This window comes from Ochotona curzoniae, unplaced genomic scaffold (genome assembly GCF_017591425.1).
Source record: "Ochotona curzoniae isolate NIBS_2020 unplaced genomic scaffold, NIBS_Ocur_1.0 scaffold_4506, whole genome shotgun sequence".
Taxonomy (NCBI): domain Eukaryota; kingdom Metazoa; phylum Chordata; class Mammalia; order Lagomorpha; family Ochotonidae; genus Ochotona; species Ochotona curzoniae.
The window spans coordinates 52,538,874-52,555,750 of NW_024467119.1; the positions used below are offsets into that span (position 1 = coordinate 52,538,874).

At 39.2% G+C, this 16,877-nt stretch overlaps 1 protein-coding gene across 1 annotated transcript in view; it reads left to right on the forward strand.

The window, feature by feature from the left end:
* The first annotated feature begins 12,905 nt into the window (after positions 1 to 12,905).
* MYOZ2 (myozenin 2) overlaps positions 12,906 to 16,877 on the forward strand; it is a 33,254-nt gene continuing 29,282 nt past the window's right edge. Inside the window, exons 1-2 of the mRNA XM_040966859.1 lie at positions 12,906 to 13,090; positions 13,622 to 13,710. Of these exons, the coding sequence (XP_040822793.1) occupies positions 13,635 to 13,710 (76 nt within the window). The 5' untranslated portion in view covers positions 12,906 to 13,090; positions 13,622 to 13,634. The remainder of the gene's footprint in view (positions 13,091 to 13,621; positions 13,711 to 16,877) is intronic.

The following is a 16,877-nucleotide window of genomic DNA, read 5'->3' on the forward strand; positions in this document are numbered from 1 at the left end:
TAGATCAGGGAAAAGTCGGGCTGGGCTGATTATTCCTACTGGTGCAAACAAAATTTGTGGGTGAGTGGGTGAGGGTTGTTTGGGTTTAACCACAGCATCAGCTGGCAGAAGCTGGCACTGGGGGCTAGTTCTGTCAAGTTAAACCACAGAACTATCTGGAGAGTGCATAATCTGGGAGTGGGAGAGGCCTGGGAGGGAAATAGTCGGCTCCTCCCTCTTGGGTTACCACTTCCATGGGAGGGCATAAAACTAGGACAGTGATTGGGGTGGAATGGGGTGTGGGACAGACTGGATTACTGCTACACATACTGGCAAACCAGGGCAGGGGGCGGGCCTGGTGGGGGTTATTGTGGGTTGCTCCAACTAGGCTGCAGCCCACACTGGTTTATGCGAGGGCCGAGTATGTGCTGGGCAGAACCAGGCTGGACTGCAACACCCATTGGTTCCAGTGGAAGACAGGGCTGGAAACAGAGCCAACCCAGCAATTGCAATCACCAGCTGATCGGGGCCATGGACTGTGCCGGGCCCTGCACTTGCTAGCACATACAAGAATCTGGTTTGAGAACACCTCAGACAAAATCTCTTTGGAGATCTCCCCAATCAAAATGCTGGACTCAGAACCCTAACCAAGAAAAGAGAGAAGACAGAACAGGTCAACCAACCATCTCAGCTATATCTTGGCAGCAAAATACGGGGCAAACAGAGACTCTAAGATGGACTATGTCAATCAGTGAATTCTTCAAGGACCTCATTGTGCTTGGAGTGGCAAGACTGGCAGCGATTCAAAACTGTGGAAATAGCAAAACCACTTGAGCAAGAACCACAGAGCATACCCTACATCCAGGACCTGGGGAGGGTGGGAAATTGGCTGGGCCTTCTCGCTTAATACCCCCCTTTAAACATGAAGGAAACAATATGGAAAAAATAATAGTCTTACCCACTTTCCTGTAGCCCTTGAACCTTTTTACCCTAATTAACTATGTAAACATTGTCAAAATATAATAAAAAAAAGAAAAAAACAAAAAACCTACAGGACTGTTTTTGGGAATGTTGGTTACCTAAAAGAAGATTCTATCTTATTGTGTCCCATGCAGAAAACATGTTGGATTATGAGTGAACAAATGATCACCTTGTACTATGCTTAATTTTCTGAAATCTGAACCACAAAAATAAGACTAAAATTAGAGCTATAAATAAACCTGTCTGGAAATTCTTAAATATAGTTCTGGTGACTCAAGGTTTTAGTGGAGAATATAATAAATATTTTTAAATACTGGAAATAAGCATTAAATTAACACAAAGAAAGTTGGAAGATGAAAAGAATATACCAGAGAGTAGGAAATTATAAAATAGAAATAAATGTATAATAAAGGATCAACAGAAGAAAATGTTGGTATTTGAAAAAATGAATAAATTAAATCTCTGACCAATTTGATGATAAAATAAAGATAAATAAGAGTAAGAAGGTGAATTACTGTAGCTGTAACTAAAATTTTTCTAAAATAATTTAATTTTTATTTGAAACACAGAGAAATAGAGCGGGGAGGAAGAGAGGAATAGAACGTTAAGGAGGATGTCCTGGCCTACTCCCTAAATGACCACAATGGCCAGTTCTAGGCCAGGTTGAAGCCAGGAGTGAGGAATTCCTTCTTAGTCTCCCATATGGGTGGCAGGAGCTCAGATACCTGGACTATCTTTAGCTGCCTTTCAGGTGCATTAGCAGAAAGCTGGATCAGAAGTGGGGCAGCTGGAACTAGAACCTTTACTACAGCATGGAATAGTAGTGGCAAAAGCATTGGCTTAACAAGTTGCATCACCACAGATTCAGAAAAATTTAAATTAACAGCACAATTTAGAAATAAAACATATGAGAGACTCACTGTTCTTGTTCTAGAACACTTTGTAAGGGATATTGGTGCACAGTATTGCATTGTATGGCATATCCCACTGCAAAAAAGAAGAATTGTGCTGATTATCCAGTCTGATGAATATAACCTCTCCTTGGAGTGAAAAGCAGACACTTACCGCCCAGTCTAAGTATTGGAAACCCAGTGCACAGAGTTTAGTTCTCATAATGCAACTCAGCAGGTTTATCTGCAATCTTCTGTGTCCATCTGTCTCATCCCATAGGTCTTGGGGAAAAGAATTGATGTTCAGGGGCTGGCATAATGGTGCAATGGAGTAAGTTGCCACCAGCAATCCTAGCATTCCCAAACAAGTGTCATTTTGAGTCCCAGATGCTGCACTCCCAATCCAGCTTCCCGCTAATGTGCCTGGGAAGGCAGTAGAAGATGGACCAAGTTCTTGGACTCCTAACCTCTAAGTGACAGACTTAATGGCCCGGACCAGGTCATTGCAGCCTTTAAGAGAGTAAAGAAGAGGATAAAAGATTCTTCTTCGTCCTCTCTGAAACTTTGCTTTTCAAATAAACAAAACTCACATGAATCTCCTGCTATTTGCTTTACCTTAAGTGAAATCTTAAAAAATTTATTTATTTATTTATTTATATTGGAAAGTCAGAGATACATAGAGGAGGAGAGACAGAGAGGAAGATCTTCCAGCCTCTGGTTCACTCCTCAAGTGGATGCAATAGCTGGAGCTGAGCTGATCCAAAGCCAGGAGCCAGGAGCCTCTTCCAGGTCTCCCACATGGATGCAGGATCCAAAGATGCCCTGGGCAGTTTTTGACTGCTTTCCCAGATCAAAAGCAGGGAGCTGGATGGGAAGTAGGGCTGCTGGGACATGAACCAGCACCCATATGGGATCCCACTGGGTGCAAGGAAAGGACCTTAACCACTAGGCTACTGTGCCAGGCCTAAGTGAAGTCTTGTCTCTAATTCAGCTCATGTGTTCTGACAGCATCTCTGTGAATTGGTGGCAAAGCAACTCAAGCGCTTCCCAATTCTTCCCAAATCTTCCCAATGGATAAGATTAATTCACACAATTCAGACACGCCAAGAGTTTCTTAAAGGGAAAGAACAAGGACAAACATTTGCCATCCAGGAATAGCCTTATTATAAAGTTACAAAGCGTAAAGCAGTGTAATATAAGTGTAGAAACAGCCTAACAGACCCATGGAACATTGTAAACTATGCATGGAAACATAATGTGTAACAGAGCTGAATTTCCAGGCCATCTGGAAAAGATGCACTGCTCAGTGAGACAAGGAAAGTGTTAAGCATGAGTCCAAACTAAATTGAATTTCTCCTTCATATTCCACAAAAAGTCATTTACAGATAAAGTCTTGAACCTTGAAAAGGTAAATCTGTAAATTATAAAAGAAAATAGAATAAATTATTGCTTTAAATTAAGAAAGAAAAAGTATCAACCCTAAAACTGAAGGCTGATATATTCAAACATATGAAAGGCTAACCTTTTGCTTAACCCAGGGATTTAAAAAACACATTGTAAGACAAATTTCAAAAATCAAAACTGAAAATGATTTGCCACATAAGTAGCTCATGAAGGAATCAACCAGACCATTTAACAGTTCCTAAAAAATAGATGAGTTGTGCATTCCTTTCTAGAACATAATCTGTACTCCTGCTTTGAGAGAGATCGAGGACAGGATCCTATTTTCTTTTACATGCCTCGTGTGTCTAGTGACTGACATGGAGTATTTAAAGAAATTTTTGTCCAGAAAAGAGGAGAGGCAGCACCTATTGGTTTTCATTTAGCTACTAATTTTTCAAGATGAGTCTAGAAGATCATGGCTACTTTGTAAGTTGCCTGCACACCAGATGAAGAACCAGTAAACTTGTTTTTTTTTTTTTTGGAACTTTCTCTTTTTTTCTTGCTAATGATTTCAGTTCTAAAAGTCATTCATGAGTATAAGGCACTCCATGTGCACAAGGAATTCCAGTAGGAAAAACACACATGCCTAACTTAAGGAATTTAAATGTAGTGGGGTAATATGGACTACCTGAATAGATGCTTCTTACCAGTGTAGACTTGCTAACAGCATATCTGTAAAGCATTGTATGTGGGTAGAGTGTTGGCAGCATTACTCACGAGCTGCATAAGCTAAGGCAAGTCACTTGGTCCTCACCTGCACAATGGACAGGATAAAAATAATACTTATCTGGAGTGTTGTGAGGATGAAATGATATGATGTATATAGATCACCTAAACTGGTCCATAATCCATAAGTGATGCAGACCTGACAGCTGCTATGAGCAAGATAGCAACATGATAGCAATGGCAGTGATGATGTGGTTGTGATGGTCATGGTGCCCTCTACATACATACATCTTTCCATGCTTAGAATCACCTGGGGTATTCTAATTATTCCCATGGTAGACCCAGAACCCCAGTATTCTGGTCTATTTAAGTGAGTGAATCTCAGGTAAAAAAAATTAGCAGAGTGAATTGGAGAATTCTGATTCATAATATGTCCTCACTCACTAACTGTCCAATAGTAATCTACCTATGGTATACAGAAATCCCACAGCAAGAGAACCAGTGACAGAAGAAAAGAAGTATCTTGTAGTCCTTTTTATGAGCCAGTTCATCAGTTAGCTGGAGAGTTCCTGCATAAAATGCATAATAAAAAATAAAAATGGAAAAAGTGCAAAGCAATAAGATAATTTCACAATTTTCATGGTATAAAAATGTCCCAATGTTGTGGATGAAGCAGAGAGTAACTGAGGGACAAGGAGCTAAGAACTGCCAATACTCACCTTGGGTGCACTGACTTAATGCCATCACCATCCGCACAAGCATATCCATTTCTTATCACACAGGAGCTAACTCTCACTTTACACTGCACACCAGGCATCGTGTACCATCTTGGAGTTCACTATGTGAACTGCATCCTTATCCTTTATTCTGCACAAAGGACCACGGGACAGTGCTGGTGCTATTATGCATTAATAAAACTGTTTTGTATGAGGCCAATATCCAGTATCTTAGCTGTTCTGCTTCTAATCCAGCTCCCTGCTAATGCACCTGAGAAAGGAGTGGAAGAGAAGGGAAGTCTCTGAAATCCTATCGCTCATGTGAGAGACTTAGATCAAACTCCTAATCTAACCCTGGCCCTTGGGGCCATTTTAGAAATAAACCCCAAATCTCTCTTCTCTTTATTTCTCAGTCTCTACCCCTAGCCTCTCTCTGTAACTCTGCCTACTAAATAAATAAATAAGTAAATAAATAAATAAATAAATAAACAAATAAATAAATCTTGGGGTATGGAATCATGGCCTGGGTGGGCGTTATTCTCCTTCATGAAGTTGCCTGTATGTTTACTATTGCCTACTAATACTAATGCCCACAATGTTTACTATTCCTTTGCTTTTCATTAAACCCAGGTTTTCTTTCTGTCTATATCTGTGCCTCCTAGTGGTATTCTTACCTACTGGAAGGCAAGAACCTGGACTAAGTCATGCTGAGGATAGCTCCAAGGGTAGCAGGTCTCTTAATCCCCACAACATAATTTGGGGACAAGTTTAAGTCAAAAACATTTTTAAAAGATATAATAGAAAGTATTAGAGTAACTGATGAAGGTACAAATTATAGTACCTACTTCCTAAAAAATATTTGCTGTATAGACTCATAGAATTATAAAAGCATCATTATAATTGATCCCTTGATAAACCTGCTCTGATGACATGCTGTGATAACAACCAAGAAATAGTATTTAGCTTCTGATTTTTTTGCTGCTTATAGTCATAAAATTGCAACCTGGTTCAAAATGTAAATAAACTGAAAGTCTAATTTAGGAGCATACTTTTTGTAACAGCTACATTTCAGCCGATCACAGTACCAAACTTCAAGCAGTTGTACGTTGCCAGCTGATCATCCTACACCCACATAAGGCATATGCTACTATCCTTTGAGCTATAAGAGTAACTCACTTGAAGTTTTCTCTCTGTGTATGAATACCCACTGCCCAGGCTAGTTATCTGAATTTGGGAATCATTGCTCACCCAGTTAAATATTGTTAAATTTAATTTGGCTCAAGTTTTCCTTTTAACAGATGTACCACTCTTACATGAATATTAGGCAAAACAAATTATCATGTGGAAACAAACATACTTTTTAGCCACCCAACACAACATTTAATAAACTCATTCAGTTTCTTAGAGGTACACTTAGCATCAAGTCATATGGATGCTCTCAAAGACACTGGAGGAAAGCAAAAGCATCTCCTCTGATTCAACTGTAGGTAATTTGGGGGTGTTTCTGTGTCCTCCCAATTTCTCTAATTCTTATGTAAACTGCTCTAAAAATCTTTCTTTTCATCCTCCCCAGTCCCAGCCCCTTCAAAAATCCAAGCATACAGATTCTTGTAAAGCTTACTTCTTCCTTCTAAGCTTACAATGCCATTCAGTTCCTTCCTTTCTGATTTGATCTTTTTTCTTCCAGAAGAAAAACTTTGAGACCCTCTTTTCCCTTTTAAATGTAAATTAAGCAACACTGCACAGCTTTTTTTCAGATGTGCTGGACTCCTCATTCCCTTATCAACCAGACAAAAACACAGATCCCACAACTGCCCAAGGCTGAAAACAGTCTCAGCTTTTCAGTGACTGGCAGTCACTTTTTTTTTCCCCTTTAGGAAAAGTTGTAAATACATTAAGCTTTTCTTAAGCAACTTGCATACTGTCATAACTTTCACCCCAGTTGGGTTATAAATTCCTCAAAAACAACACCACCTTTTACTCATTTTTATAAATGTCCACTCTTAGAATGTGCCAAAGAAGCCTTATGAGCCCTTTTACATGTACTTTAAGCCCCCCACCTTCTTCTATGTGTATTTTGAGATTCACAAAGAATAGCAGACCAGTCTTGAAGCAACACTGCCATAGAAAGCAGGCGGTGTTTGCTGAATAGTATGCTCATTACATCCATGCATCCATTCCACTATAGATAAAAAAGTTTACTGAGTGGCAACTGTATATCAGCCACCATACTTGGAGCCAAAGAGACAGGTCAAACTAAAACTGCAGTTATCTGTGCTTCCATGGAATTGGCAGTATTATCTTAGATAGTGATATGCATTTTGGAAAAGAAGGATAAGGCATTCTGGGGAGGGAAACATTGTTTGTTTGTTTGTTTGTTTTAAGAGGAGTGGTGGATCTGGCATGCTAGCTCAATTGACTAATTCTCCCCCTACAAATGTCAGGATCCCATATAGGTACTGGTTCGTGTCCTGGCTGCTCCACTTCCCATCCAGCTCCTTGCTTGTGGCCTGGGAAAACAGCAGAGATGGCCCAAGGACTTAGGACTCTATACCTATACAGGAGACTTGGAGGAAGCTCCTGGATCTGAATTGGCTTAGCTCTGGCCATTGTGGCCATCTGTTTCTCCTTGTTTGTGTAAATCTGCCTTTTCAATAAAACTAAATAAATCTTTAAGAAAGGATTTTGAATGAAGCCCTCAAGGTGCCCTGGGAGAGAGCCTTGCAGATATTAGGGGAAGGGGATGAGTTTAAGGTGGAGAGAATAAACAAGGGTATTTGAGAAAAGAAGCTGGGTGTTCGAGGAGAGGCCTAAGCAGTAGAGAAATGAAGATGTAGCTGAAGTCAGGAACCAGGGTGGGTTTTGTGGGTTTTGCACATGGGTGACAATGACCCACACACTTGGGCCATCTTCCTTTGTATCCAAGGCCAAGTAAACCGGAACCTGGATTGGAAGGGAGCCATTGAGACTTGAACCTGCACCTCGATAGGAGATGCCTCTGTCACAAGCATTACACCTCAACATGTCTTTACATATAAAATATTTTATATCTTGTCACACTACATTTTTTAATCTGTACATTCTTTAAAAACAGCTTTAGGTTTTCTTTAGTAAGCTTCAATTTGGTCATGCTAAATTCATTTGGAAGAGATGAGGTAGATTTTCTTTCAGGTGAGAAAAACGGTTTTACAAAAAAGCTTCTTTCAGAAGTATTTTGTGTCTGTAAAGGAAAAACACAAGCTGGCTAGAACTGTGAAAGGAAATGTGACGAACTTCTGGGTAAATGTTGGGATTATGCAAGCAAAGGAAGAAAAACGATTTGTGAGTTTGCTTTGGCAGCTTGGATCTTAATATTCCTGTATACGAAGTTTTATTTCTTTCCAGGATCCCAAGTCCATTCTGTTAGCTCTCTCACCGGCTCTTCCTACTCATCCCCTTTCCAGCATGCTACCTTAGGGCTTAATTTAAGAACTGAGAAGGCACACTTGAGAAAATCACTTTGGGGAAAAAAATACAAGAAAAATCCAGGGATTCCCTGCAAATGAGCTATTTTGACAGAGCTGGATTAGGGACCTGTTGTCGGCAGTGGAGGCAGTGTGGGGTGGTGGGTGTTTGTGGTGGTGCGGTACATGGGCCAGGAAAGGAAGGAGGTGTGCTCGGCCAACTCACACACTTCCATTTGTTTATGTTCAGCACTTTAATAACCTGAGTATTTGCACAGCTGAAAGAAAGCAAAGCACTCTGAAAGTAGACACCACAAGGAACTCAAGAAGTTTGCAAACCCCAAAAAATCTTGAATTGGAAAAGAGTCACTGGTACTATAAAGAAAAAGCACCTCCACCAAAATAAACCTTGTGGTAGGATGTTAGATTCAAAAAGAATCAATAAAGATTGCATAGCCATCATTCACAACTCTGCTTCTTTATCTTCCTTGTGTAGATACAAAAACATTCAGACAACATTAGGGAAAGGGAGAGTTCTGTGTGACACGATGATGAGGCAAAGGCCTTCAGATTAAACAGAACCCATTCTGAATGTGATTTCTGTAATCTACATGTATGAAGCTCTGAAGAGCAACATCTCAGTTTCCGTGTCTTTAGAACAGAACTAACCAGGTCTTGCAAAGAATTACTATCTGTAGCTGCAATTGTTCCTCTTCCTGCTCTGCCCACTCTGGGCCCTTGCTGTGCTGCTTCACACTGTTCTGGTTCGCAGAGCAGCCAGTCCAGCACGAATGGTTACTATTCTTTTCTGGCCATAGCCTGTTAAAGACGTTAATTGTAGCCTGCATCCTCTGAATTATAGAAAAATAGAAACAACAGAAGACACAACAAGCTAGAGAGGCGTGAAGGAGAAACAACAGGACATTATGCACGAAGCAAAACCCAGGCTTCCCTGGGCAGCTTCACTCCGGAGCTGAGTGGTTACACCACGTTCGGTTTCCTTTCAAACACATTCTTTCTTCCCCAAGTTAGCACCGTAACGGATTGTCCCTTCAGACTCGTCACTCAACACTGGCCTGGCAGCTGCCCTGTTTGGGTTTTGTGTGCATCAACCCAGAACCAAGTCTCAATAACAGTGATACGTTGTCCGCCCACCTAGTAAACAGTCAGTGCCCACATCCTGCCCCCTCTCAGTCCTGCCCTAATCTCCAGCTACCCACAGCCAACCACTCTGGGCTGTAAATGGGACAAGGAGAAACACAGAATTTTAAAACAAGGGCCCAGTTAGACGAAGAGCAATGTGCGCATTGTTTGCCATTGGCTGAAGTGCTCATGTTTACCCGTGCCTGAATGAGGTTGCCTTTCAGAGGTGATTCTGGTGCGGATTTGCATTAATTTAGTTCTGTTTAATTAATTCACTACAGCAGCAAAAGTCACTTCCATAGAATCGTCTTCTCCTTAGAGCAAATGGTGAAGGAGTTGGAAATCCTCGCAGCTTAGACTACCACGAGCCCTCTTGAGTCAGCACCCACCCCACATCGCAGCCCCCCTTTTGGCAGCAGCATAGTTTAGTTACAAGAGGGTTGAAAAACCTCATAAAAATACTTCACTAACCTTCTAAGATGCAAAATTGTACCATGAGAGTCTCCTGATTTTGATCCTTTGCCTTGAGCACCAATTAGTTTAAAACTCTTAGGACCTTGAGAGAAAGACAATTTCTCTGCTTGAAGTTGGCTTAGGGAGTCTCTAATGTCAGAAAGAATTAGTAGGATAAGGGTAGATTCTGATTCCTTGGAAGTAGGAGATCACATTTCCAGCCTTTAGTGGGTGGGAAATGGTGGATAGGGAATGTCCTGGGCTGGGAGGTTAGGGACTGAGTACAGAATGGAGAAAACTTTGGGAGATTTGATGTGTCCTATCAGATAAAATAGAAAAATATTCTGTGTGCTTTGATTTTAAACTGAAAAACATTGGCTTTCCAAATCAGTCATCTGAATAATAACCCTTAAATAATAACTATTAAACCTCTATTGAAATTTCAGTATTTATGTCTGGAAACACATTGATAACATGTACCATCTTAAAACTACAATGCTAATGATTTGTTCTTTCCCATGTGGGCACTGATTGGAGTTCTAAGCTAGCTTCTTGCTAGTGGGCCTGAGAAAGTAGCACAAGATGGCTCAAATACTTGGAACCCTGAACCCAGAGATGGCTGATGTGGAAGAAACTCTATGTTCCAGGCTCCTGGTTTCAATTCAGCCTGGCTTTGGCTGACCCAACCCTGGTTGTTCAGTCCATTTGGAGTGTGAACCAGTGGATGGAAGATCTCTTTCTCTCTTTGTAACTTTATCTTATAAATAAATAAATAAGTAAATAAATAACTTTCTTTTTAAAAAGAAAATTGGTTAAGAGACTCCTCTAGCACGTTAGATGTAAAGCTGGGAATTTAAAGCCAATTCATAGGTCTTGAGAGGCACTTTGAAGTCAATGCCTTTGGCTAAGTGGGTTTTCCTTGGTGGGTATTTAGTAAATTAATGAAAATGTTTTAATTCCAATGATCACGTACTACAACATAGAACCCATTTTGACCTCCTACCATACTACTTTACCCATGAATAGCCACCACCTTGTTATATTCCACTTTTAGCTAATTTATTATAGTCCTGTTTCCCATTAGATGTTTGACATAATAGGAAGATCACTCCAAAATTCTGCCAAGTGTTCAATGCACTACATGATTAATCTCCAGATCGCTCATCTACTCATCAACTAAATGAATAGTGCTTGCCATACACCAGGTAAGTTGTGAATACTGAATATAAACAAAAAAGTTCAACCTTTGACAGAGTTCATATTTTAGCAGGAAAAAGAGTAATCATATGGGTATATAGGTGAAAGACTTATAATAGATAAAATAATATAAAATAATATTGAATATTCTTATGGGAAAAAACTGATACTTCTCTTCCTTTTTTATTTTTGTCTTCTGAAAATAAGTTCCAAATTTTAAGTGTGCCACTCACAATATAAAAGATGTTCAAAAAGTTAAGAGAAAATGTGTGCAATGGAAACAAAACAAAAAAATAAATTTAAAAACTCTTCATGTATTTTGGTATTTTGTGCATAATAGTAAACTTATGTTTTAATTCAACTTTTCCCATAAACTTTTTAAAGTGCTTTCATACATTTTCTAATTCTGTTTTGTTATATACCTTTATGGCTAAATGGCGAATTCTATCACAGAATATAGAAGCATTAGAAGTATGAACAACATCAAGAAATACTTGATATGCTTTTTTTACTTTTTAAATTATTATTATTTTATGATACAGTTCCATAGGCCCTGGGATTTCCCTTACCCTCTCTCCAAATCCCCTCCCCTTCCAATGAGTTCCATGTATTATTATTACAGTTTAGCTCTTCATAAACAGTCATATGTCCATCATCGCGGGCATGGACAATGGCATATGCTTTTCTTATTAGTTTTTCATTTTCCTTTGAGCCACAATAATTAAGCCCAATGAATCTGCATTTGAGGACAATAGAGCAAAAGGAAGATAATTGATGTCCTAATAATTATGTCAGTTATGTCAACCATAGCTTATCCATGTGATAGCTTCTATCTTTGATTTGTTTTGTTTTTTTGTTAAGTTTTTGTTTTTGGAGTTTTCTGTCACTCCATTAGAGTTCAGTAAAAAAAGAAGAAGAAAGAGGAGGAGGAGGAGGAAAATGATGCACAGTAGGTGACTAAAGACTGGCAATGTGTGATTATAATTATTTTTTTTTGACAGGGTAGTTGGGGAAGAATTTTATGAAGAATGGTATTTGAGCAGAGTTTTTAATGCTTGAAGGAGTAAGCCATCTGGGTAAATATATTCCAAGAATGGGGAATGGTAAAAAGGAAATGCCACTGACAGAAGCATGCTTCAGTGTAAACCAAGGAAGATGACATGACTTATTTTTCTAACCTTTTATCCTATCACTCCATCAAATAGAAATCCCTGATATCTCAGATCTAGTAGTGACTGGTCATTTCACATCAGTGTTGATTCAAGTCCCAGCTACTCCACTTGAGATCCAGCCCTCTGAATGCACTTGGGAAAGCCATGGAAGATGGCTTGAGAGTTTGGACTCTGGCACTCTCATGGAAGACTAGGATGGAGTTCTAGGGTACTAGGATCAGGTTGGTCTAGTTCCAGCTGTTGTGGTTATTTGAGAGACTTTGCCTTCCAAATAAGTAATAAAATACATCTGAAAATCCAAAACAAAGGACATGATCCAGTCATGAATCTAGACTTCCACATAGTTTCTTGGTCCAAACCCTTAGAGTCCATTTCAAGATGCTCCTGTACTTCAGCAGAGATCACTTATTGTTCTGGCTTAAATTCCAATACCTGTTTAAGGGCTGGCTCCATTGGTCAACTTCACATTGCTTTCTTTCTTCTGAAATATCCATATATATTACACATAGTATTCAAGCTAACTATGATTAATATCTCATTCTATCTAATTTATGTATGTGTCTCTTGTCACCTCAGTTGGGATGGAACAAAAGAACTACATGTCAAAAAGTTTTTTAAAGTCTCTTTTGGCTACTGTCTGTTCAAACAGAAGGTATTCAATAAAAGCTTTCTGCAATGTTCCAGTGTTCCAATGAATGAACATTTCATGCAACCATCTCACAAACTAGAAACACAATGGAGAGAGCTTAATCTTTGCCTGTTCCTCGCTTTCGCCAGGAAGATATGAGTAGCTAAAGTATTTGGTGCTATAAATAGTCACTTGATGTCAGCTGGATGCCAGTCTCTTCAGAAAGGCTCAGTCCTCAGTTTGAGTCAGAGCTGGGGACCATGCTGTCCCAGGTTCAAGGATAAAAGCCATCGGGCCCAAGTGCCATCCATAGTCCATCTCCAGAGTTCTCCTCCACAAGTGGGATTCATCCTTGCTGAAAAGCACAATCTAGAATAAGGTAAGTATATTGTTTCCTAACATGTTTTATTAGTCAGTTGTGCAAGGCGAGTCAGAGTTGTGACTCATAAATGGACATTCTTTGCTTGAAAAGACAGCTGTTGATGCCAGTATTAAACTGTTACCACAAAAGAGTTCTGGTTTAATCTGGTGTCTCCTTCAATCCTACAGTTTGTTGGAATTGATGTGTTATGATGCTGGTACAATTGAAGGCCAGTAAGGAAACAATGACAGCTTAATATAAGCTGTAGAAAAGAGGGAGGGAGGGAATAGGAGGCCAGCGCTTTCATTGTCTTTCACTGCCTGATGGTCACTGTACTAATGAACATATAATTCTGGGTCTGAAACTCCATCATCCTCTGTTCACTGTGACACGTTCTTTTCACCGTACAACAAATGCTTATTTAAAACTCTCAGTGGAAAACAGTAACAAATCCTTAATAAAGACAAAAGGCATTTTCTTTCAAAAGGATGATGACACAAACTCTGGGTTCTTCAGGTGGCCTCAATAATGTCCCTTTATTTCCCACAGGGAACAAAACACCATGCTATCACATAACACCTTGATGAAGCAGTCGAAACAGCAAGCATCCGTCATCATGAAGGAAATGCATGGAAATGGTATTACTAAAAACCTTTCATAGCGTTAATGTAGCTCCTCCCTGGTGCTATTTAATATTCTAGAGTTTACTGCCTTGAAATTCTTGCTGTTCTGTCCATGACAAACCTGGAGCTCTAGGGGACTTAGGGAAGCCTATGGCAACTAATCCTTTTGTAGTCATCTCTCCTCATTTGAAAGCTATTTTCAGATGAACAACTGCTGGAAAGGGAATGAAGCAATCTGACAGCTGATGTACATTCTACTTGGCTTGCCTTTCACGTTATAAGTTATTAGCACTCTATTTTCTGGACAGTTCTCATAAAATTTTTTGTTCCTTGTCTATCCAATATGGCCTACCTTGATTTCTTTCACCTTGCAGTACATAACACTCCAAATAGGCTCTGTCATTGTTTTTTAAAAGCAACAATTATTAGTTAAGTTGGACTTTATATGCATTGCTCATTTACTTAGCTTTGAAACTAGCCCCTATATATGGTAAGTGATTTATTATGGCATTTTACTTGCAAAACTACTTTCATTTATTAATTTTAAGAAAGCATAAGGCAGTGACTCAAAAATTTTAAATATGTAATAGATGCAAGGTAATATTCTACTCTGAAGTTTAAAAAAACTCTGACAAGTAAGCTTAGAAATCAGTGCTTTATATTTTGCATTTTGGTTGTTACGAAGCAAATTCAGTTTTGCTCATGAAAAAAAGGATAGCAACAATTTTAAAAGTTAAGAAAGTAAAAGATCTAGATTCTTTGAAGGATGTGTTTGGGCCAGTACAGATATATTTGTGGAATTTCCAGAATGCTTACCTATTTTTCTCTGTTGACAAGGAATGTAACCATCCACCATAACCACTTTGGCAGATAAAAGCATGTGACCTGAGGGAGACAGCTGGAAATGGGATTGAGTACCATGTTGTAGCTCCTATAAAGCAAGCTCATCAGAACAAATCAAGGACTTCTAAATAATCTTCATTCAATGTAGTTATTTCATAAGGGTCTGTACTGGATATACTTCATTGCCATGTTTTACTGTGATTTCAAACTAGTTTGTAATAAAATGAGAATAATTTTAAATAATATACTGAAAATTATTGGTACCCATCTAAAGTTTCAAAACTCATGTGTCTGTTCCATTTCTATGCTTCTCTGTATTTCCTGCTTTAGGTAGTTTACTTGAAATTGTATAGTTTTCCTGATCCGCAAGGCAAAAGTCAGATATTATCACTTGAATTTGAGACTAAATTATTTACCTAAAAACTAGACTTTGAATGAGTCATCACTAGCTGATTGCATTATCATCAAATCTAACAGTTTGTGTAATATATTCCCAGCCTAAATTATGTGTTGAATTTTACTGAGTGTTAGCACTGATCTAGGCCTATAGGACAAGTATTTTTCTTCTTCTTCTTCTTTTTTTAATAAACATCACTGTTGTTTTTATGAAACAAAGAAAAGAAAATATCCCAAGGGGAAAAAGCTATTCAGAACTACTATCTCATCCCCAGTAAACACTAGCCCTGTCAAGCCAGCTGGAGTCCTCCTGGCATCACTGGGAGAGGTCAGGAGTTACATGTTCTGCCTTTGTTGGGATGTCAGGCATTCCAGATAACACAGGAATAATCAGACTCTTTACTGTCTGGATTAAATATCTGCAGCACCTTATGAAACAGCTCAAGGGTTGAACTTTCCTTTGAAAGTATGGAAGTTGACTGTAAACTTCATGATGCTTAGAGACCTGAAGTTAGGGAAGAAACACTCTAAGTTTGTAGAAATGAGACATGAAATTCAAAGGAAACTTTCCTTGACAATAACTCTCCAAACTTTCAAATACTTCACAGTACTAAAATCTGGATACTTTAAGATAATGAGGGTCAACTGTTTGGATATTAATTTTAAGACCAAATGAGTGAAATTTGAATTGCATAACCCTTTGTGGAAATAAACAGAGAGGGACATTTGCAAGTCAGTCTCCTACCTCCCTCTCACCCTAAGCATTCAGTATTGTGTTTCATTTATTTATTATAATCATTCTGCAAACACTTCTAACCTGAAGAAGAAAATTCGGCAATGAATGGGCTAGGCTGGTTGTTTTCTAATTCAGTTCAGTTCTTGTAGGGGAGAGAGACTCTAGTTGGTGAGTCTTTGAGGTGCATCAGTAGGGAATACATAAGAACAAAGAGGGAGAGTTGTATATTGAGCACTTGTTCCATCAGGAGAGAAAATCTATTCTTATTGATGACCAGGAAGATAGGTAATTCCCAGGTTCTGCTGGTAGCACTCCAAATGATGGCTTCTTATGCATCCATCGTGACTTGGTGTCAAGTTACATATCACAAACTAACATATCACTTCCCTACCAAATAATAGATACCACACATCCTCTCACACCAAGGCTGTATACTGTCCTTTCCTCACGATCATGTGGCCTTCTTCCTCACCATGGCATCACCCTAATCACATGGGCATCATCACACTAGCAAGAGTACAGCAGGTGGTGACATTTTGTACAACAGACCTCTGTGCTTTCTACAAAATGTTTCAACCGTGGTTGCTGCCATCTAACAATGATCTTTGGAAAAGAAAGACAAATCCTGCCATTCTCCAGACATGATTTAGTTGTGGGGGCAAGAGAGGTAACTGTAAGAGCCCCTCTCCCCAGGCCTGTACAATCTATCCCTCCATCTGTACATGCTTTCCAATATTAACCATGGTTCCTTTCTCACTCAATTACTCATCTGAAACTTGCATATGGAAGACAGATAGGGAAGAGTAAAATGTTGAGAAGCAATAAACAAACTGATAGATGCAGACATGAGACATTAAAATGGATTAATTAGAGACACTCCTGAGCAATTAGTATTTGTTTAGAAATGATAGCGGAAGGGAATTGCAGCAAAGACAACTGCATAAATTGGGAGAATGACGTTACCTGACTTTTTCCCAGCTCTTGCTGCTAGTTTAAAATAAGAGCATCATAAATAGGGAAGACCACAGTCCCACACTCCCACAGTCCCACAAAAGACTACTTCTATCACCCTTCATTTTCCTCACCTGGGCTTGGAAGGGCTTTTTTTGGGTCATGTTTCTGTTTGTTTTTTTTTTCTCGTCAGAATGGGCAAACAGCTTTCCTCAGCACATAGAAGAGCACTGGACAGATTATTTTTATAACTTCA